Source organism: Mesoplodon bidens (assembly GCF_964165515.1).
Source record: "Mesoplodon bidens genome assembly, chromosome: 14".
Taxonomy (NCBI): domain Eukaryota; kingdom Metazoa; phylum Chordata; class Mammalia; order Artiodactyla; family Ziphiidae; genus Mesoplodon; species Mesoplodon bidens.
In genome coordinates this window covers 81,093,461-81,118,418 of record NC_138170.1, presented here as the reverse complement: position 1 = coordinate 81,118,418, position 24,958 = coordinate 81,093,461, and the positions used below count along the sequence as shown (strand labels likewise).

At 38.2% G+C, this 24,958-nt stretch overlaps 1 protein-coding gene across 1 annotated transcript in view; it reads right to left on the bottom strand.

Annotated features, from left to right (window-relative positions):
- ROCK2 (Rho associated coiled-coil containing protein kinase 2) overlaps positions 1 to 24,273 on the bottom strand; it is a 137,982-nt gene extending 113,709 nt beyond the window's left edge. Inside the window, exon 1 of the mRNA XM_081254074.1 lies at positions 24,076 to 24,273. Within this exon, the coding sequence (XP_081110200.1) occupies positions 24,076 to 24,216 (141 nt within the window). The 5' untranslated portion in view covers positions 24,217 to 24,273. The remainder of the gene's footprint in view (positions 1 to 24,075) is intronic.
- Positions 24,274 to 24,958: the final 685 nt, after the last annotated feature.

The window sequence follows — 24,958 nt, the reverse complement described above, 5'->3', positions numbered from 1 at the left end:
AATATTAAATCTAAAGACTACTAAATCTTTTAGCTACAGAATAAGTAAAACCTTTATTGAAAGGATTGGTGAGATTATACTAATAGATAATATGCTACTCAGACTTTTTGACTTTAATATGACTTTAATACAGACAGGTAACAGATTTTTTCCTTATGTTTGCAAAAAGCAGGCAACTAACTCTGTTCTACCTAGAAGGGGTCATAATTTTTTAGAAATATTTGAAACCATATCTGAATTTATACATATGTGGAAAAACAATATTTTTAAAGAACATGTCATTTTGATGCTACTGGAAAAATGAAACAGAACTCTAACAAATTAATAAAGCACTTCAGAACAGTGCCTGGTACACAGCAAAAACTACGTGTCTTGCATAGCAAAAACTACATGTCTTGCTAATATTATTATTACTATTATTATTATTCATTATAATTATTATTATTATTATTGCTACTGACAATAACTTTAATGATACATAATTTTTCAAAGCCTCTATTCAACACGCTAAGTTTCAAATACTTATCACTAAGAACTCACTTATCTATTTTCTAGAGTTTAAAGAAAGTTTTATGAACAGCATTTATATTACCATTTTCTATTAGCCATGTTTTATACACACTTCTCACAACAGAAATGCTCACAAGAAGTATGAGTTCACATGAGCAACCTCTACCTGGAACACTTCTCTAAGGAAATCCTCTTTTGAGTTCTATAAACCAACTGTCCATTATAATTAACATTACTAGATCACTTTCTGAAAAATATCACTAAATATAAATTTGTCCTCTGCATACAGAATCAGAGTTCAAACCAAACTAAGTAAAATGTGGTAGAAGCATTCAATATTTCCACATGCTACATATCAGTAATATTTGTGGAGTTAGCATTTTTATTCTAAGCAAAGGGATCTGCTTATTTAAGAAAAGAAAAAAAACCTTGGAGATGGGAAGGAAGCAGTTTCAAATGAAGTTAGTTAATATGGGTAGAATTTGGGAGGAAGGGAAGGAGTGACATGAAATAGGGTTGGAGAAGTCAGCAGAAGTCAGATCATTAACAATCTTGTAAGAAATAATGAGCATTTTGGTTCTGAAGAACCTAAGGGCAGGAGAGGAATAAAGATGCAGACATAGAGAATGGACTTAAGGACACGGGGAGGGGGAAGGGTAAGCTGGGATGAAGTGAGAGAGTGGCATGGACATGTATACACTACCAAATGTAAAATAGATAGCTAGTGGGAAGCGGCCACATAGCACAGGGAGATCAGCTCGGTGCTTTGTGACCACCTAGAGGGGTGGGGTAGGGAGGGTGGGAGGGAGACGCAAGAGGAAGGGGATATAGGGACGACGTACGTATACTTATAGCTGATTCACTTTGTTATACAGCAGAAACTAACACAACATTGTAAAGCAATTATACTCCAATAAAGATGTTAAAAAAAAAAAAAAAGAATGAGCATTTTGAACTTTTCCCTGAATGAATGGGAAGTCATTTAAGTACTTTAAGTTTGAGAATAACATGATTAGATTTGCATCTTGTAATAAGTAGTTTGGCTCGAGAATAGAAAAAGAAGGCTAGAAATGCTGGAGGAAAGAACACCAAGGGAGAAAATACCATAACAATTTAGAAAAAACATGACCACTTGAAAAAAGAAAGTAGCAGTGGGAAGTTAATGATTTTTAGGAGATAACACTGACAGGATCTGGCGACTGACTGAATATGAGATTAAGGATGCAGTTACCCAGATTTCTGGCTTTATCCAAGCTAGGACAGTGGAAAGAATCACTGATTCCTGATTAGAGGAAATGAAGATACAAGAGCAAAGAGAAAAATATATAGCTGGAGATATACTGATCTTGAAGTGTCTATGGTATCCAAGTGGAGATGCCTAAGTAGGTGGCTGGAAGTGTGAGCCTGAATCTCAGAGCCAAATCTTCATATGGAAAAAGGGAAGTCAGCAACATACACAAGATAAAGAAAGTCCTAAAACTGATACAAACCTAAGAAGACAAAGAATGCATTAAAAGCGGGGAGGGGGTCCCACTCAGAGAGGAAAAAGAGGCAGCAAAGGAGCCTAAGAAACAACTAGAGATGCTCTGAGTAACTGTTACAGAAGCCTAAAGACAGTAATTCTAGAAATTTTAAGTACTTCTGAATATTCAATAAAATGATAGCTTTAGCAACAAGGAAGTCAGCATGAGCTTGAGGCAAGCATTGTTAGCTGAGTGATGAGAGAAGAGAGACTGCAGTGTACTGAGTGAACAGAAAAAAAGTCTAGGGCTTTGTTCTGCTGGGGAGGGCGCAGAAGGCAGGCAGAATTAAGATTTCTTTCTAGAGTAATTTGGTTATTTGCTTTGTTTTAGGTGAGATCTTAGGACAAGGTTAGCAACATGAGAAAGAATCAGAATGAAGAGAAAGATTAAAAGACAAAATAGAGTTAATCAGCAGGAAGGATAGAGTGAGATCCAAAGCACAGCTGGAGAATCAGGCTGAGACAGAATGATGGACAGCTCATCCTCTGAAACAGAAGGAAAAGGGAGAACAAATGGTACAGAGGAGATAAACTGATGAGTCAAGTAGCAGGAAATTTAAGGGATCTCCTTCTGATGGCTTCTATTTTCTCATGAAGTAGGAAGACCATCTGTGGAGAATACTTTGTTTCTTAAGTTTAAAGAAAGAAAAAAAAAAGTGTAAAATAGCCCCTATGGAGAATGAAAAGAGTTGCTCTGCAGCCCTGACAGCTCTTGCAGGGACTGGAGACCATGAACTCCTAGGACCACTAATCAGGGCAATTTGTGATTTTTCTCCATCAGTACTCAACAAACACCTTTTGTGTAAGCCACAGAGACAAAACGACCCAAACTCTAGGTTTTACCAGATGCATATGATAGAAATTCAACAGAGCAAGGAAGCAGTATTCTAGCAAGAGTTCTGAAGTGACAGACAATGGATTTTTGCTGCTTATAAAGGAAGCATTTGGCGGAGAGAGGTGTCAAGGAACTGCAGATCTTAGAAGCACTGAAGAGCAGGTTTAGTAAAAGCGTAAGGGATCAGTGTCGGGAGCAAGAAGTTTAAATCGATGATCTCAAAGGTGAAGCTGATTTCAGGTAATAGTGAGGTCCAGAGTAGCTTCATGGGAATAAGCAAATGAATTAAGGGAAGATAAAGACCATTAGAGATGAAGAAACCGTGTGAAGCCAGGGCCCTGGGTACTCTGTTCACATAAGCACTGATCTCATCTGGAATGGTGGCACAACCTTGCAGGAAAAGGAAGTCTGTAAGCCCGAAGCCTATGTCTCCAGTAAGCAAGAGAAGATGTATACCCCCAACTACACAAGACTCAACAACAGGAATTTTATCAGGAAGGTATTATGGGCACTGCAGCGGAACGAAGGAAACCCCCTCCTACCCTTTCCTACACTGAGATATGTAGAGAGTAAAAGCAGGTACAACTTCCAGAAAAGAGGGCCTTCTCTCCAGAGGAAGATAGGTGTTATTTAAACAAATATAAAAGTAACATTCAGGAAAGAATTTGAAGATGCAAGTGATTATGTTAACCTTAGAAGAAGGGTGGGAAAGTTTTTAAAAAGCAGGGGAAGAACAGGCAGGGGAACACGAGTGAGAAGAGACGTGCGTGTATGAGGGCTTATAGCTTCAGGCAGGAAAAGGCAACGATGAAATGAGATTTGGTGGGGTCACTTCATGGGAAGGTAGCTAAGAGAACAGGTTTCAAGAGTTCTCTGGAAGAAGAGACATCAGGCCTCTCAGGAGTCTGCCAGTGCCTGGAACAACTGCAATTAGAAAAGTCTGTTTCTAGTGTGTGAGAAGACTCAGACTTCTTTTGGAAGGAGCCAAATGAAATTTGGATGCATTGTATTGGCTTAAGGCTACATGCTAAGACCATCAGGCAAAAGCCTCACTGGTTAGGCTTGGTCTGTTAAGAACTGAGAAAAGCGTACCATCTATCTCAGATTATAGAAATCAACATTTGTCCCTGACCACAGATAACCCCCCATTTGGAGCTTTGCTATGTTTAGCGCTAGGTGCTATGTCACAACACCTAGTAGAGTGTGATAAAGAAATAAAAACATCTCATTAACCAAATAAGACATCCCTCCTTTAGATCTGATTCCTCATTTGTAAAATGAAGGGGTTGAACTAGAACCACTACCATTAAGTTAAGAGCTGACCCTCTCCCTCCCCCACAAAAGGAGGCAGCAAACCTTACATATAAACTACCAGTTGGGAGTCAGACTAACCATTTGATAAAGCTTCCTAAACACATACTAAGTGCAATAGGCTCTGTGACAGATACTGAGAAAAGACATAAAAATGAATACTATATAACTATATAAGGTGATGGATGTTAACTAAACTTACTGTGGTAATCAGTTTGCAACAGTCAAGAGATTATGCTGTACATCCGAAACTTATGCAGTGCTGTATGTCAATAATATGTCAATAAAAATGAAAGGAAAGGAACTTATATTTAAAGCATTTATGCCCCATTACCATAAAAACTAGATTTTAGTCCCCATACTGCCAATAAACTGAGATATAAAAGTTAACAAAGAAGGGGCTTCCCTGGTGGTGTAGTGGTTAAGAATCTGCCTGCCAATGCACGGGACACGGGTTCCAGCCCTGGTCCGGGAAGATGCCACATGCCGCGGAGCAACGAAGCCCGTGTGCCACAACTACTGAGCCTGTGCTCCACAGCCCGCGAGCCACAACTACTGAAGCCCGCGCACCTAGAGCCTATGCTCCACAACAAGAGAAGTCACCGCAATGAGAAGCCCGCACACCGCAACGAAGAGTAGCCCCGGCTCGCCACAACTAGAGAAAACCTGCACGCAGCAACAAAGACCCAATGCAGCCCAAATTAAATATTTATTTATTTATTTATTTATTTATTTATTAAAAAAAGACTACTACATGTACTACACCTGGAGGAGCTCCCGGTCTGGCATATAGTAAGTAAATAATCATAATACAATATGATTAAAATCACTTACAACAGAGATATATACAAAGCATTATGTGAGCAAAGAGGAAGAAAGTCATTGCCTGGGGTTAGAGGAGGGGTAAGTAGGGATTAGAGAAGACCTCAAGGAGAAAATAAATTTAATGTGGATCTTAAAGGAGAATTAAAACCCAGAAATGATTAACAGCGGGTACTCAATCTCATTAGTAATCAAATACTGAAATACATATAAAAACAAAAGGTCATAATGGCTTTTTTCGATGATATTCAGCCTAACAGATATGGGAGTATGCGTGTGTGTATTCTCATCACTATTGGGAGTGTTCAATTTGCTACAGCCTTTAAAAAAGGCAATAGAGATTATTTTGGAATTTTAAACGTGCACACACTTTAACAATTCCATCTCTATAAAGCTACAAAAATATTCACATACATGCACAAAAATATTTATAATGATGTTCACTGCAGCAATGTTTATAATGGAAGAAAATAACCTAAATGTCTATCAATATTGGAATAGTAAAATAAATTATATCAAATCCAGATAATGGAATACTCTACACCACTTAAAAAGAACTAGGTGAATTATAAATTCTGACTGGACGACCTCCAAAATAAATGAAGAAAAAGCAAATACAGAACAACACATATGCTATAGTTGCATTTTGGTTTTTAAAAAACAACAAATATTTGTATATTTTTTTAAAGTACTTGTAAGCTTTATTTTTAATTTTTTAAAAGTTTTTTTGGGGCTTCCCTGGTGGCGCAGTGGTTGAGAGTCCGCCTGCCGATGCAGGGGACACGGGTTCGTGCCCCAGTCCGGGAAGATCCCACATGCTGTGGAGCGGCTGGACCCGTTAGCCATGGCCGTTGAGCCTGCGCGTCCGGAGCCTGTGCTCCGCAATGGGAGAGGCCACAACAGTGAGAGGCCCACATACCGCAAAAAAAAAAAAAAAAAAAAAAAAAAGTTTTTTTGAAGTGGACCATTTTTAAAGTCTTTATTGAATTTATTACAATATTACTTCTGGGTGGTTTTTTTTATGTTTTGGTTTTTTGGCCACGAGGCATGTGGGATCTTAGCTCCCTGACCAGGGATCGAACCTGCACCCCTTGCATTGGAGAGTTAAGTCTTAACCACTGGACCGCCAGGGAAGTCCCTGTATGTTTTTTTTAATGCAAGGGGGGGGAAATGAAACACCAATATGCTGTTATATTATGCACAGAGAAAGGGAAAGTGATACCCTGATGCGTTAAAAAGTGGTTGTCTCAGAAGACTGAGATCAAAAAGAGAGCGCTAAGAAGAGAACTTACATTTACTTCTATAATTTTTAAATTTTTAGATAGACATGTATTACTTCCGTAGTTAAAAAATGAAGTTTGTTTTGTTTTTTTGTAAATTGACAAAAGCAGAGGAGGAGAGAGAACATTCCAGGTAGAGACAAAAGCTACGAGTATTAAAAAACATGATATATTCAATTATTGGTGAAAAGATGATTGGTCTTGTTCACTCTCTTCCTTTTCACATCTCTGAAGATAAGCCTCTATCCACCAAAGCCCATCATCTGTGAACCATGTCCTGCTATTATGGAGACAGATAAGATAGGCACCTAAGCATAGAGACCAACCACAAAACAGGAAACAGTCTATGCTGAAGACTCTCTATTCTAAGGAAAAACACTGAAATTTAAAAAATAAATAAAAGTAGATAAAATTCATTTCCTAACTCATAAATGCCACAACAGGGAAAGTGTTTAATGTATCACCATAACAGTGGCTACCAACAGAACTCTCCCCATACTCATTTCAGTTATGCCTGGATAGGGAAGTCCTTGGCAGTCCAGTGGTTAAGTCTCTGAGCTTCCAATTCAGGGGGTGAGGGTTCGATCCCTGGGAACTAATAAGATCTCAGATGCCATGCAGTGAAGCCAAAAGATTAAAAAAAAAAATTATGTCTGGACACCAATTCAGTTTTTCTAGCCTGTAGAAATACAAATTCCAAATTCATAAGGTTGTTAAACCGTTGACAATGGACTTATATAATAAGACCCACCTCTTACCAGATCCTAAGTCCCCAAATCAGCTCTGAAATTACATGAGCCAGGAAAATCAGTTACTGATTGCGTGGCCATCAATACAGAATGATCATATACTATTATGCTACCTGTGTATATTTTTCTAGATGATAAATTTATAATTACCCTGGTATACCTAAAGACCAGAATCTATATCAGAGGTAATACAGCATAACATCTGCAATTTACATCTTCCAAACCATACTTCATCATTGTTCCTAAACTTACGTGTGTTAAGAAGTGTAGGCCAGGGGACTTCCCTGGTGGCACAGTGGTTAAGAATCCACCTGCCAATGCAGGGGACATGGGTTTGAGCCCTGGTCCGGGAAAATCCCACATGACGCAGAGCAGCTAAGCCCGTGCGCCACAACTACTCAGCGTGCGCCACAACTACTCAGCGTGCACTCTAGAGCCCACGAGCCACAACTACTGAAGCCCGTGCGCCTAGAGACGGTGCTCCGCAACAAGAGAAGCCACCACAATGAGAAGCCCACGCACCACGATGAAGAGTAGCCCCCACTCTCTGCAACTAGAGAAAGCCCACGCGCGGCAATTACGACCCAACACAACTAAAAAATAATTAATTATTTATTTTTTTAAAAAAATGTAGGCCAAAATTTGCTAAGTTCAAGCCACAGTTAAGAACTGTTGGTGCAACCCAAATGCTCCTGTAAACCTTATATAAAGCATAATTAATATTCTTGCAAGTGAATAATGTAATAGTTTAAAAATTCTGTCATGACTCTTCCTCATATATTTATGTCAGGATTTCTGAAATCTTAAAACATTACATAAGAACACCAGACTCTGTTTTGATAATTCAGTATCATACCTACTGAAAAAGAATAAACATCAGTTGGGAAAAAGTGACATTTGCAGTGCAATAAAGAAATCCAAAGAATGCATATAAGCAAATATTCACCCAATGAAATGAATTATCCTCATTAAATTAAAAAATAAAAATGCCACCACTTTTCATTCATTAATTTAATACTTAAGAGAATTGAGTATGTGCAAATGAATGTGCTACCTTTCTGGAAATATCAGGCTAACATCAGGAGACTGATTCTGTACGCACATACCTTTTTGAAGACAGAGACATATAAAACATAGGCTGTGTTACACACAGTTCTGCAACTGCCTGTAAAACAGCTAAAGTTCTGTTCAGTTTACAGAAACTAGCACATATAGTTAGTTTCGCACTGAATTTAATCTTCACATCTCCTTGAGGTAGACAGATCGAGTCTTGTAAATTATCACCCATGGACAGAAAGATAATTAATGAAACACCTAATTAATTAACACCAGTCTTCTGACTCTAAATCCAGCATTCTCTCCATTATACTACTCTGCTTCTCTTCTAAAAATACGCTTGAAAAGAATCCAGCCATTTCATTTTTTTCCATCTTTACTACCCTAGACCAAAAAAAAATTCTTAAGGAAAAAATTCATCTGTATTTTCATATATGAATACAGCTTAAACAGGATTCATTTTATGGACTTATTACAATGGAATTTTACCTACAGAAAATAATTTGAAATAAGCAAGTCATTGTTCAGATTTTTTAAACTTTTATTTCACAAATTTGTTTTAACTTGGACCAAACTGAAAAATTCTGTTTATAAGTGAGGACAAGAAGCACAGTAAAACACTATGCCAGGGACTTACATTCTCCATATCAACTTGAAAGACAAAACTTCCTTATGCTAAAATTTACAGCAATGCCCTCTCTACAACTCCCTCCCTCCAAAATCAGTAATTAACTTCTTAAAAATGTAAGTGTTTTACTTTATGACTTCCCTCTGAAGGAAATTTCATAAGCCAGTTTTGTACTAGAGTTTCCTTTTATTAGTTCTAAATTTAGTTTTATTTGTATCATCCGTTGTTTTCCTATTATGGAAATGTCTTAAATGTGGAAAACAAATCTGTTTTCAGTAATGCCTTCAAAATTTGTAATTTTATAGCTTCCCCTTTTATACAAAATATATGCTTGCAGCAGAAATAGTTTATCAGAACTACCAGTAAAATCCTTTAGTTCAGTTTTCTCATTCTTTTATAACGTAATATCTTGCTTTTGTGACTAAGTTTTTCACTAGCCTGAATATAAGATTAACAAAACACATTCATACTCTAATTTTAAATTTTGCAATATATTCCACTTACGCTACAGTCAGAAATAATACCTTAAAATTTTTTTAGCATGGATATGGCATAAGGAATCATGAAGTCTCAAATTAAATTGCATTCTGTCAAGTATTTAGAAACGCTGACTAAAGCAATAAAATACTGAGGTATAATGGAATAGGGATTCTAATCACTAGTTGTAAAACGTTTCTAAACCAGAAAAACACTTCCAATGAAATGTTAGTAAATCACATGTAACAAACTTCTAAAGACAATAGCAGAAGTATATTAAGGCAGTAAAAGAAGGGTCACCCAATTTCAGATGTTTCACATTTGTAGTTATCTTTCTATTTAGCAATCATCTGGAAAGGATGGATATGTTTTAAAAGATAAACTGTCACAAAATTTTAGGGCTTTAAAGATACTCTTACTTATGTATCACCCTAGTATCATAAATATTAGTTAATTGTGCCTTGGCCACAATTATGCAGTTTTATTAGCCACAAGATAAAATCTACAAAAAGTGAGTTGCTGAAGATTTCAAATACTAAAAAAAAGACAAGTCACAACTGCTATTCCTCTAAGAGCTTAACTATTTTGACAAGAATCAATAAATGCAAATTTTAATTTTCAAATTTATGAAATATGCGCATATCCCTTAACCACCAAAATTAAAATGGCGTAAGAACATGAAATCTGATATACAAATACTTCAGTGAATGAAAAATACGGATATCTTAAACACTGCCTATGAATCATCTGGATATCTCTAATTTTAAATGATGTGAAGAGAAATAATTGCAAAGAATGTATACTTTTAAACAATCTAAACAGTAACATGTTAATAAGATGACTATTAATGTAACCAATGACTTGAAGGCTGCTTTGAAAATAAAATTTCAAAATAGTTTAATATAAGGGTTTTGAATATTTTACAATATTTTTTGCTTGCTTGTAAAGAGACCACAAAATAATATTTGAATGATTTTATTATTTTTTTCAACACAGATAACAATCACAGACATATAAACCATCCTGCTTTAGGTGCTATTCTCTGAAGGACCATACATTTCTAGTGAAATTCTTCTTCCTAAATTAAATCAACTATCAGGGAATAAAAAGACTGTCACTATTTTCCCATCGTCATTTGTTAAATGTAAAACATTAGAATTATATATTTCTAGGACAGTAAGTCTCTGTAGACTATATTTCCCACCGAAGGGTAAGATGTAATGATAACATTTCTGCATTGAAATTTGTATTGTGTATATTTTACCAAAATAAAATTTTCTTTATTTCTCTTTGGTGTCTCTTGTCTGATTCTCCCTTCATAAAAGCTCAGCAAGTTAAATTTTCTTCTAAAATGAGAAAAAGAAAAGCCTCGGTCTGATTCCTATGGAGCTCTAAAAAAAGATACAAAATGTGATGACACTTGATATTTCAGAAAATCTGGCATCCCTCCATACGCCAGCGTTTTCCACATATACAATTCTGTGTGCCAGAGATCTCAACCATTTGATTTTGGCTTTTTTCAATCAGTATAAGAAGCAACACATAGTGTTTCTCAAACTCTGACCTGCAGATTTCCTGAACCAGAATCAACTGAGATGGGACTTCCCTGGTGGCCCAGAGCTTAAAAATCCACCTGCCAATGAAGGGGACACTGGTTCGAGCCCTGGTCCAGGAAGATCCGGGAAAATCCCACAGGCCGCGGAGCAACTAAGCCGGTGCGCCACAGCTACTGAGCCTGTGCTCTAGAGCCTGTGCACCACAACTACTGAGCCCGCTTGCCTAGAGCCCGTGCTCCACAACAAGAGAAGCCACTGCAATGAGAAGCCCGCACACCACAACTAAGAGTAGCCCTTGCTCACCACAACTAAAGAAAGCCCGCGCACAGAAACGAAGACTCAACACAGCCAAAAATAAATAATAAATAAATTAATTTTTTTTTAGGAATCAACTGACATGCTTGTTTAAATGCAAATTCCTGGGCTTCCCTGGTGGCGCAGTGGTTGAGAGTCCGCCTGCCGATGCAGGGGACACGGGTTCGTGCCCCGGTCCGGGAAGATCCCACATGCGGCGGAGCGGCTGGGCCCGTGAGCCATGGCCGCTGAGCCTGCGCGTCCGGAGCCTGTGCTCCGCAACGGGAGAGGCCACAAAAAGCAAATTCCTGGCCCCACTGTAGACAATCTAAATCACAAGATCTGACACCATTTCCACCAAGCGCCCTAGCTGTGATTCTGGCTTTCATCAGGTAATTCTGACTTTCTGGCTTCATTCAAGCCTCTCTGAGCCACAAATATAAAAGAAGGAAAAAAAATCCTCCTTTTCTCAGATACCTTTTGCACCCATTGGCCCCTCTGCCAATCTTAGAATACTGCACCTCTCAGCTCAGTGGTTCCCACATTTTCCTGCACTTGAGAATCAGATGTGGAACTTTTAAATCTCCCGATCCCCAGGTCACACCACATACCAATTATATTAGAACGGGTGAGGGTGGATTCCAGGCATCAATATTTCTAAAAATCTCTAGTTGAGTCCTATGTATAACGAGGTTTGAAAATTACTGCCTTAGCCATTGGCTTTAGCAGATATAGATTAGAAAAATCTTAACTAAAAGGACCTCTAAGAGCTAAGACACAAACTGTATTGGTATTAAATTAAGTTTTTAAATTTCCAGATACATGAATATATTTTCCCTTTTTATTTTAATCCAGTAGGGAAATTCTCCCAATGCATTTATTAAATTAAAGCTTAAGACTACCTTTTTGAAAGAATGTAAAACAAAAAGAAAAATTGTTTCACGTTGAATGCAACTAATGTAGGATCATACCATGCGTTTAAAGTTCAGAGAAAAAATTCGTCATTATTTCATTTGCATACTAATTTCAGTGATTATATTTTGGGAAATATAATCATGGAAACCCAGTACAAAAATTCCAAGTCTGTGTTTTAGATATTTAAAAGCAACTCCAAATATTCTGGTAACTCCAAATTTTTCTAAATTTAGAATAGATGGAATATTGTTATTAACATTAATGCTACATTTTGCATTATCTCTTTTCCCAATTTCTGACTTGGCATATCATTTCCCTGAAACAAAATCGCAATCTTGATATCTTTTCCTCTATTCTTTACTAATTCCCATAGATGCTGGTTATATGACCTGTTAGCAGCACTTGATGAAATCTAATGGTCCATGAAGAAAATTTCTTCTTAATTTTGATTCTTTTAACAAAGGCACACTAGTCAACCATAATACACCATTTTTAACCATTCAACTTCAACCTGAACTTTATCCACTTTGTAACGCAATAAAATATGGCCCTATTTATTCAATGCACAAAAGTCTCAAGTGCCACAAACTGTAACTCTATAAGTTATCCCCAAAAGGTAAAGCATTTTTCAAAATCATACTAATGTTTAGACATATAATACTTTAAATATTTTTACAGGGTTTCAACATACAAAAACACATTTCACTACACCTTGCAGGCCTCAAAGTGCATGACAACTGTGCTAGTGCACTTTCCTTGTAGAAAAATAAATATCACTATGACCAAAATTTTTTTAATTCATCTTTAATATATTAAAGCATCTTAAACATTAAAAGAATTATTTCCTAAATTTTCCCTTCAATGCTCAAAAAAAGTCCCACATGTGGTTATCTCTAATAAAAACTAAAAAATAAAAATACAATCATCTAAACTAAAGCTAAAGGGAAAACTTCAATTTCAATAAGCATACTTTTATGACTTCTAAAGGAATCATACTGAAATACAAGGTGAAACAGTAGGGCAATATCCTGATACAGAATGCACAAATAAGGCAGTTACTGTTATATCTGAAAAGAACACTATTTTGGTTAAGTTCCAAAACTTTGCACATAATGTAATCCCCCAAAGCAATATCCAATGCCACCTACAAACAAGAAGAACATTTTTTTCTTTGTTAAATTCAGGTGGGTACTCAAAGAATAAACCAAAAGGTGAGTGTAATATACAGCGTTTTAAATACCAATAGTTATCATCCACCCTCAAAGGAACCAAGCTACTAAATTGATACTAAGAATTGTTGTCTGATCTTCATGTAAAACAGAAAAGTATAAAGATGAATGCTGGGTCAACAAGAGAGAAATAAGCTTACTTCAAGATGCTCAAGATAATGAAAAAAGAAAAGATGAGCACAAAGCAGAATGGAGAAACATTTAAAGGCCATATGTATGTCAGGAGTACTTCAACTTTAGCTTAGGAATAACCCAACTAGTAGAGACTCTACTGCCATTACAGGGCCTACACAGCTCACCAAGGCTCATACATTACTTGGAAGAAAAAGGTACCATAACAAGGTTTAAAAAAAAAAAAAAGCCTAGTATTAATTAGCAGGCACTAGTGGAGACACTAGCGGAGGCACTAGTCAGTAGGATAATTCCACCTACAAAGGCCTGTGATCTGTATTTATTCACATTCTATTTTTAAACATCAGAATTCGCCTGTGGCATACAAAATTAAACAACTTTTATATACCACACTCATGGTATATTAGTAAAATGTCAAAAGAACAAGCAAAATTGACAAGCACATAAAATAGTGTTCAGCCTCACGTGTAATCATTAGCAACATGCACTACAATGGCTATAATCACAAAGACAGACCACACCAAGTGTTCTCTGAGGATGTAGAGAAACTGGAACCCTCATACCTTGCTGGTGGGAATGTAAAATGGTGCAGCCACTCTGGAAAACATTTTGTTCACTCCTTAAAAGTTAAGCATAAGCTTACCATATGACCCAGCAATCCCACTCCTTGCAATCTAGCCAAGAGAAATAAAAACATTAAAGTAATTTCATAAACAAAATGAGGTATATCTATACAATGGAATATTATTCAGCAATTTAAAAGAACAAGATATTGATATATGCTACAACGTAGATGAACCTCAAAAACATTATGCTAGGTGAAAGAAGCCAGAACAAATGACTGCATACAGTGTCATTCTATTTGTATGGAATTTCCAGAAAAGAAAAATGTGTAGAAACAGAACAGAATCAGTGGTTGGCTGGGGCTAGTAATCAGAATGCTTGATAATATCTGAAAAGTTTTCAAAACAGTCATTCATAGTGACTTGTAATAACACTCTTGAATCCTGATCAAAATCTCTCATGCCCTTTGGGTTTGTTTTTAATTCTGTTAACGAATATTGCCTTATCATTAATCACAGCCAACATGCCATTTTAAGGAATTTCACCCTGCGAACACACCACCAGCATTTCATTTGCCCTTACTCATGAAACGCTGTTTCAACACGGGCATCACCTAGGTACGTAAGAAGGAACTGAGTATGTTTAACCAGAAGAAAAGTTAGGGGGTAGAGAGAACAGAAGACACATGATAAATGATAAAGGTTGTTCAGTCCACATGAGCTGTTTTTACTTCACCTAAAACACTGAATGGAAGTAGCTTAAATACTTTCCAAGACAAACTGCTTCAGCACAATCCAGAAAATATTCAAATCACAATTCACTTTCCTGCTTGACTTCCAATTAATTCTACCACCCAAACCTTCCAACTAATTCTATCACCCACATCCTCTCTGCATATACACGTTTACTTATCTTTCTTCCCATAGATAGATAAGAAATAAGTGACAAGAACATATACCAAAAATTTTACTTGGGGCATACTTTAGTATCTCTTCAAGCAAGGATATATTTCTACAGTTTATCACTCCTGTTACTTAAAAAAGAATTATTTGTTAGTTTATTCAACAAATATTTACAAGACATATCAAGAGGAAGACAACAAAGACCCAGGTCCTAAAAGAGCTTGTATTCTGTCCATTAAATAAACTCAAAAGCCAAGAAGTACATAAGACAAAACTTGGTATCTTAAGCATTCCTCATCACAAACATCCAGGTAATTAAGATAATGCCAACCCTGGTCTGCTCCGTTTCTATCTAAATAAAGTAATAGGAGGCTCTGCTATTCATTTCCATGGCATAAAAAATAACCCCAACAATGAAATGTTAAAACTTATTTCCAAGTCTATAATCTCTTGAAAATAAAGAAAATTTCTATCAGTTGCTTTATAACTTAAAAAGTCTGAAACTCTTTTAGAGAATAAAAGAAATTAGACACTGAGTACTAAGTGATCAGTTAACTATAACCAAAAACAATCATAGAGCACTTCAGATACCAGACCTGAAAACTCCATACCTCACCAAAATGAAGCAACAAGCCATACAATCATTCCTGGACTTAAAACATTCCTCAAAAGATTATCAGTGATGAACCAAAAGTGAACCTCAATATTTCCTTTTTCTCTGTCTCTGTCGGTCTCTGTCTCTCTCTCACACTCACTCACACACACACACACACACACATACACACACAGAAATGCTAAACCCAAATGCTTTCTAAAAAGATAAGTGAGGGTCATCTGGGACACTGAAATGCAGAATTTACAAATATATCTCTGTAATTTAATCATACTTCAAAGGGAAAGAAAAAAGTACAGATGATACAGATGAGAGGAAAGGAGAATGACTCCAATCAAGGATAAAGTGAGGGCTTCCCTGGTGGCACAGTGGTTGAGAGTCCGCCTGCCGATGCAGGGGACACGGGTTCATGCCCCGGTCCGGGAAGATCCCACATGCCGTGGAGCGGCTGGGCCCGTGAGCCATGGCCGCTGAACCTATGCGTCCAGAGCCTGTGCTCCGCAACGGGAGAGGCCACAACAGTGAGAGGCCCGCGTACCGCAAAAAAAAAAAAAAAAAAAAGGATAAAGTGAAAAGAGACAGTTTTAGTAGAGTCCCAAATGCCACCACGATTTCACATCAATTTAAATATTAGGGACTTCCCTGGTGGTGCAATGGATAAGACTCTGCGCTCCCAATGCAGGGGGCCCGGGTGCGATCCCTGGTCAGGGAACAAGATCCCAAATGCACGCTGCAACTAACAGTTCGCACGCCACATCTAAGGGACTGGCGAGCCGCAACTAGGGAGCCCGCCTGCCAGTGCTACTAAGACCTGGTGCAACCAAATAAATAAATATTTAAAATAAATAAATATTAAGCTCTATAAAATAAGCTACCAATGAAAATGTTATTTTGTGGTTTTCTTCCCCCCGAAGGCTATATTATAATAAACTGCTCTCAGTCATCCACATTCTCTTTACCGGTAACCCTTATCACTAACAGCTCATATTTATATATTTTTGGAATACATATATATATATGTATATATATATATATATATATATATATATATATATATATATATATATATATATAAAAGCACAGAGTAGGATTTTAAGTATAGTTGTAAAGTTGTAATTTCCATGAAGAAACTCAAGAAGCTCAAGTGGAGACCTAACCTATAATCATTACCCTCTCTATTCCCCCAAGCACCACTCTCCAAACAGAAAGTTACATGACAATACAGAAATATAAACAGAGGCTCCCAATTAATATTTTGGGAACTCTAGGGCTGATACTCAGACAAATCTCCTGATAAAATCTTTGTACCCCTACTTCATACTTTCCATCAGAATTCCAAGTGAAATAAAAGCAACATTAAAAATAAAACCATTAGAGCACTAAAAGAAAATTCAGGTCTATGATATCATAATCCTGATAGTGGAGAATGTCCTAAGCATGACATCTAAGCCAGAAATCACTCTACAGTGAGAAGACTAATAAATTTGACTAATAAAAGCTTCTATTATTCATTAAGTGTTAAAAATAACAATGACAAAGCACATAGACAGCGTAATTTTACTTCTTTTATATTTTAATTTTTTCAGGCAGATATTTACACCAAAATGTTAAACAGTGGTTATCTCTATGTGAGGAGACTATGTAGAAGGGTCACTTGCATTTATACCTTTCTTTATTCTTTAAATTTTCTACAATAAGAACATATTATTTTTATAATTTAAAAAGTAACAAATCTTTCTTCACTTCAAACAACAAAATCTACGTTTCCCTGTCTCAACCATGGTTGCCTGCCCATTTCCTTCAGGTAAAATGATATAAATTAAAAATTAAAAAATTAAAAAAGAATTCTGAACAGAGCATGGGTTAAACAGGAGAACCATGACTGAAGACTTGATGTAGTTACTAAGGTGATAAAAAAGCAAATAAAAAGTGCACCTATCAGTAAATTGATTTCTGACAAAGGTGCCCAGCAAGGCAATCCAACGAGAAAAGAAAAATATGTTTTTGAAAACTGGTGCTGGTGACTATAGTTAATGATACTGTATAGTAGACCCGAAAGTTGCTAAGAGAGTAGATCTTAAATATTCTCAACACAACAACAACAACAGCATGGTAATTATGAGAGGTAAAGGGTGTGTTAACTAACCTTACTGTGGTAAACAGTTGGCAATACATGTGTATCAACTGTCAGTGTTAAATGTCAATAATATCCCAATAAACCTAGGGAAAAAATGGTGTTCGATAGTCTAAATAACTGGATTTGGGGAATATGAGGGAAAGAAATGAACCCTGACCCCAAACTAAAACTGGCTTAACACATATCCTAGACCTAAAAGTAAACTATAAAGCTTCTAAAAGAAAGGAAAGGAAAATTTCTTGTGACATGGGGATAGGCAACAGTCTCTTAGGCAGAAAAAGCAATAACCATGAAAAAATGTGATTAAAGAAACAGACACGCCACATATTTGACAAAGAACTGGTATCTAGGATATATAAAGAGCTTGTACAGCTCAAAAAGAAAGAACATAATTTTTTCAAATGGGCAAAATATCTGAACAGATGCTTCACCAAAGAAGATATACAAATGGCCAGTTAAGTGCATAAAAAAGTACATCATTTGTCATCAGAGAAATGCAAACTAAAGCCACAATGAAATACTACTACCCACCCACAGAATGGCTAAAATTTAAGACTCAGTGTTGGGGAAGAACTGGAACTCTCCTAGGTTGCTGTGTTAATGTAAAATATGACCATTTGGGGAAGATATCTGACATTTTTCTAAAAAAACTAAACATACACCTACCCTAAGACCTAGTAATTCCACTACTAGGTATTTAACTCAAGAGAAATGAAAATATGTCCTCACAAAGGCTTACTACAAGATTGTTCACAGCAAAGTTTATTAAGAGCCGAAGTCTATATACAAAATAGCCAAAACCTGAAAACAGCCCAGGCATCCATCAACAGAAGATGCCTAATAAATTGTGGTTTATACACATAAAACACTAGTTAGCAATAAAAAAGGAACAAACTGCTGATACGCAAAATAACAGGAATTAGTCTCAAAAACTATGCTGAACTAAAGAAGCCAGATATAGAAGAGTACATACTATATAGGATTCCACTTATATGAAGTTCTAGAAAAGGTAAAAGTAATCTTTAGTTACCCCCCCCCAAAAAATCAGAAGAGCGACTGACTCCAAGAGAATGGGGTGTAGAATTAGCGGAAAAGGCATATGAGGGAGATTTCTAGGTTGATAAGAGTGTCCTATATCTCAATAAGGATTTGCATTACACGGGTGTGTGCATTTGTCAGAACTCATCAATGTGATACTTAAGATTTGTTTCATTGTATGTAAATTTAATCTTTAAAGAAAAAAACTCTACTTAATGAAATGCATGCTTAAGTGTTTAATGGAGAAGTGTACCACATCTGCAACTTACTTTAAATGAATCAAAAACAAAAGATGTATTGATAGATGAATGAAGAGATGGCTAGATATAATAAAGCAAATATAGCAAGCTATTAATTAGGTGATGAGTATATGGATGTTTATTAGCAATTCTTTCAATTTCACTATACTTTGAAATTTTCCATAGTAAAACGCTGGGGAAAAACTTAAACCCTACCTTGTTAAGTTGAACACAGAATATATTAAAACCCAACAATTCCACTCCTAGATATATATCCCAGCCTACAGAAACTTCACATGGGCTCCAAGAATAATCACAACACTTTCCATGATAGCAAAAAACTGAAAAATAATCTAAATATCCATCAAGTAGATTGAAGCAATATATTATGGTTTACGGTATGAGTGAAAATTAATAAATCACAATGTGAGTAATTTTGAGTGAAAAAGCAAGTGACAAAAGAATATATACAGATGTTAGCCCTTTATAAAGTTAAAAGAAAAACTAAACAATATTGTTTAGGAATACATACTAATGTGGTAATCTGTGAAATAAAGCAAGGAAATGATTAAAAAAAAAAAAAAAGTTCCAGGTAGCAGATGAGAGAGGATGAAGGAAGACTGAATTCAGCAGCAGCAGAATACAGGTAACTTCAATAGGTTAGTGTTCTATTCATTAACTTGAGCAGTGATTTCATGAATGCTTGCTTTTTATGCTTCATAATTCATATCTGCATGCTATATTCTCTTAGTATGTTTAGAATACTTCAGAATTTGAAATGGGAAAAGAGAGCTATCTGATCAGGACTCAACCACAACAACTTAGGCTTCAAGATAATTATCCACTATTTCTTTACAACTATTTAAGGTGTATATGTCATTATTTCCTTACTTAGTCTATGTTGGCCTTACTGTGGGGCAAGATGTTTCCAAATTCAGAATTTTTTGGATTTTCTAATAGTAATAAAGTATATATACTATATACAGTATATTCCCGAAAACCCTCTGGGGAGTCTGAGGTAGCACCCTGAAATCAAACACTAATATTTCTCCAGGGAAGGCTATTGCTATTTACACCAAGAGAGATGAATCGCCTAAAATACTGTAACATCAGATCAGGTCAGATGTTACATCAAATAAGTTTTACCAAAAACTAGGTTTTCAGAGCTCTTTATATATCAGAACTGTGGGGGAGGGACTGTGGACCTGTACTTTCAAAGGGGTTCAACTTCACCTAACTAGTAAATTCTACATATCACTTTTTTCAACCTCTCTAGCTAATTCATTTTCTTTAAAGATTTCCTGACCATCAAAATGCAAGTTTCAAAGTAATATAATCCCATTTATGCTATAAATGCCCAACGTTTATTTCACAAAAGAACAACACATATAAAACCTTCTTTATTCAATTTTTTTTCTATTTCACTTTTGTATCTTTATGATATTCACACTTGTTATACAGTGGGGGGAAAATGCACATACAATTTTATTTTAAATAAGCAAATAACCATCACCAAGCTGAAAATCTTAGCACTGTGATAAGAAATATTTTCACATAGTTTACAGGTATAATAAAATCAAAGTGTTTTGTATTCTAAGTGGCTGAAAATCATAAGTAAATTTTTAATCACCTTTCCCCATCAACACTAGCCTTATGGAACAGTTTACCCAAGCCTGAATCCCACAGGTTATAACAATCATTTACTCTCCTAAAAAAATAAATCAAAACACAAAAGCACAGACCTTTAGAAAGACATCTCTCCATCATAACACTAAAGGACAATTCTTTTTACCATAATACTTGGGTAAGCAGTATCAGAAGCTTAGTCTTGACAACAAAACATGGGTATTTACCCAAAAGTTTCAAACACTGCAAAAGCATACTACTGACAATCCTTCCCTCCAAAAAAAAAAAAAAAAAAAGTATTACAGAAGCAAATCTCTCTCAAAACTCTATTTTTAAATAATACCAAGAAACTCACAATCTGCAACCACAAAGGGATATATTCTCTTCAGATTAATCTTAAGGACCCACATAAAGCCTCCATAAAACGAGATGATGCAGAGAAAAAAAAGACAATTTAGTCTCTATATGGACAGTCTTGGAATCCAGTTCTAGCTATGCCTGATGACTGCTAGCACTTTTCTGATGGCAAATTCAAAAGAGAATGCTACTCATTCAGAATTTTATAGCAAGAAATAGTTGCCAATAAAACCTTTTCCTTTTCAAAGGAAATATAAAGCACTTACCTAAAAATATGCTAAATACACACAGAAGTGAGCTAAATTTAATGAGCACTACTATGTACCAAGCATTGAGCTAAGCACTTTACATGTTATATAATATTTTTCCCAACAAATAGTTTTACCTTCTAGGCCTAGCCTACAGTACCCATATAGTAACTATTATACAGTAATTTCTGGTATACTTCATCTTCTTACTTTTGTCATCTTAGGCAGTATACAATTTTAAATCGTACTTTCTAAGCTCCTGAATAAGTAACTAAACTTTGTAACTGTGTTTTTATCAGATTATATTACTTTAATTTTCTCTGTTAAAGGAAAAATATTTTCTATAATAAAACCAAAAGAAATGCCATTCGCAGTAAAACAATGACCAGTTGCGACATGAAGGCTAAAAGGTAAGGTTTCAAATTTTAAAGTGATCCGCACCATTATTTCAGGAAATATGTCTTTATAACATTCTTTTTAAAATTAATTCTTGGGGACTTCCCTGGTGGTGCAGTGGTTCGGAGTCCGCCTGCCAATGCAGGGGACACGGGTTTGAGCCCTGGTCCAGGAGGATCCCACGTGCCGCGGAGCAACTGAGCCCATGCGCCACGGCTACTGAGCCTGCGCTCTAGAGCCCGCAAGCCACAGCTACTGATCCCGTGTGCCACAACTACTGAAGCCCGCCTGCCACAACTACTGAGGCCTGTGCGCCTGGAGGCCGTTCTTTGTAATAGGAGAGGCCACCGCGATGAGAGGCCCGCGGACTGTAACGAAGCGTGGCCCCTGCTCGCCACAACTAGAGAAAGCCCGCGAGCAGCAACGAGGACCCAATGCAGCCAAAAATAAACAAATAAATAAATAAATTTATTTTTAAAAAAAATAAATTCTTGGAATTTCTGTCTGGAAAGATGAAAAAGTCCTGGAGATGGATAGTGGTGATACTTGCACAACAATGTGAATGTAATCAATGCCACTGAACTGTACACTTAAAAATGGTTAAAACAGTAAATTTTATGTTATGTACATGTTACTACAACTTTAAAAACTAATTCGTTCTACTACTTGATACAGTGAAATACACATGATTTTAAGCTAACTTACTATAACATGGTTTAGAAAAAATCTTCAGCTCATCATTTTGCAATAGAAACACCAGCAACCTCAAAGGGTAAAGGACAATTTTTGGCCTGATAAGATTTACTGCAACTCAGAACCATAACAGTTAATCAGCTAAAAACAGCAAAAACAAAATCCGTCCAGTCAGCAGCATCTGATGTCATCATACCAGTAGTATGTTACCTTAATAAAGGTGTAAAGTGTCTTGGCTGTATTAGGCACTCAATAAATGAATGGACCAGACTGTTTACTGAGCATGTGTAATGCTTCCTTTTTTAAAAACAGCCTTCATTTTAATAATTCAGAAAATACTTTAATAAAAAAGAATGTACGCTCATTACCATGTATAAATAACTTAGGCTCAAGCTCATAATAACCCTAATAATTATGAAGAACATCAGTAAAGACCCAAGAGATGAAAGTGAAGTGTAAAAAATTTCTATCTGAGGTTGAATATGAACTTGATGAATACTTGAGATTTGCTGTACTATTTTTAACTGAACTTTCTGGCCTTAGGTCAAAGTTTTGCTAGCAAAATACCAAAGCGAAAAAGCTGGGAGTGAAGCCCAGAGTCTCTGCTTTGGCCTTGGAAAAGCTGTGCCCTTCATGCAACCAATCCTATCCCCAACTGAAGACTTCTAAACACTATTCATAGTGCCATGCTCCCATGAAAACATACGAACAACCCACTGATACGAAAATCGGGAAAAGGAAATGTCAAACGCGTCTTGCAGAGTACAGTACATCACTACATTCTGTGCATTGTACAGAAAGACACTCTTTAGTCAGTTCCTGCACTTCAGCCAAACGGTACTGAGTCACTCTGCAAATGATTCCAGAAACCTCAAAGGATAACCAACAGCTTCTGAAGGAAAGTCAGTCAGTCACTGGAAAGGGAGGAGACAGTTTTTCTCATCATACAGTCAATAGATTTCTCCTGTCAGGGAACAGAGCTGAACAGGAGTTCTGGAAGGGAATATCTGAAGATGATCCAAGGATCATCTACCTGAATTCTAGTCGTCCAGGGTTAATTTAACATCCAGCGCATCTTTTTCGCTTTCTTCTCCTCTCCAGGGTAAAAACCCACACCCCCTTTTCCCATAAATGCATCTCTACTGCATATTAATCAGAGTCTGTGAAATACAACAGTCTATCCTAACAAAAACAAGAAATAAACAAGCATTCTACAGTGCGTTTCTGATCTGTAAATCATGTCCCTTTCTTAAACAAAGCCAACTAGCAGACGTTACGTGGCTATCAATTTGGATTTCAAAGGCCATCTCAGGAAAGAGATACAATGAAAAGGAGGGATTGATTCCATTCTACAATTCAGGTGGATTCTTTAGCTCTGGTGCAATAATCTCGGAAATTTACAGAAATTAAAATGCACTAAATTGCAACTAGTAACGTTCAAACACAACTGAAAACAGGAAAACCTTAGCTGTGTGTTTCAAGATTTCAGACTGAACTCTTTGTCCTGTACCCCAGGTGGGTACTGCCCATAGGGACAGCCCCAGGTTTCTCGCTTCCTCGGACTCACGTCCCCACGCAGCATGACGCTCTTGCAAACGGGCTAGCCTGGTGCCTGAAGGACGGCGTACCTTCCACCCTACCTCCCCAAACCCCCAGGGCAGGCGGGAAGGAGAAGAGGGGTGCTTCCTCCCAGAGCTCCAAGAAAGGGCCAGTCGGGGATGACACCGGCTCCAGGAGACAGAAGGGAAGAATCAAAGGTGGGTCTCTACTCCCGGAACTTAGTCGCAGAAATGTTTGGTCTCCGACCCGGGCCCCGGCTGCCGGAAGCTGGGCGGGGTGGGGCGAGACCTCCCCCCACGGATGGGTGGGCACGGAGGGGTGGGCAGTCGGGGGAATCGGCGGTGTGAGCGGTCAGCAGAGAGGGCTCCCGGGCCCCGGCCACCTACCAGCAAGCTCTCCACGTTGATGGGCGACCGAGGGTCTCGGATGAGCGCCTCCAGCTTCCTCTGGCGGCTCACGCCCGCGCCGTCCCCCGACACGGCCTCGGGGGCGCCGGGCATCTTCCCCGTCGGCGGGGGCCGGCTCATGCCGCCGCCGCCGCCGGGCCCGCACCCCGCTCCCCGCGCTCCGGCCCGGCCGCCTCGGGGCCTAGCGCCGCCCTCGAACCGCCGGCTCCGGCCGGGGCTCCGCCCGGGCCCACCGCCCGCCTCGAGCTCCGGTTTCGTGTCTCAGCGCCCCGGGGCCTGGGGGTGTCGGAGAGGCCGGCCCGGCCCGGCCGAGAACGGCGAGGAACAGACGGCGTCCCCGCCCCTCAGTCAGATTCGCGCCGCCCGGTCCGCTCCTCCGCCGCGAGCTCCCCCAGGACTCCGAGGGCGGGAGCGGGGAAGTGGCGCCGCCACCGCCGGGCCGGGACTGTCCCGCCCTCTGGGGCTCGGGGAAGCTGAAGCCCAGGCTCCGACAACTACTGCCGCCGCCAGCCCGCTCCCATGACCGCCGTCGGCAGCCTCAGTCCCACAAGCCCGCGCCCCTAACACACTCCCGCGCGGCGCCTGTCTACGGCCGCGCGCAGCCGCTACCCACAAGCCCCTCGGCCCGCGGCTGCCGGCGCGCCCCCGCTCGCCCCGCCCCGCGCGCGCGCGCGCGCGCGCGCGCCATCTCCCCCGCCCGCCGGCCTCCGCCTCCTCTCGCCCCTTTCCTCGTTTTTTATCGTTTCCTCCTGTCTGCTTGGCTTCGCATTTCTCCTTTTTGAGTCTCTTTTCTTCTCCGCTTCCTCCTCCCCCTTTTTGAGTTCTCAGAGGGTAAATGGCTGGGCGCGCGGTCACCGCCTCA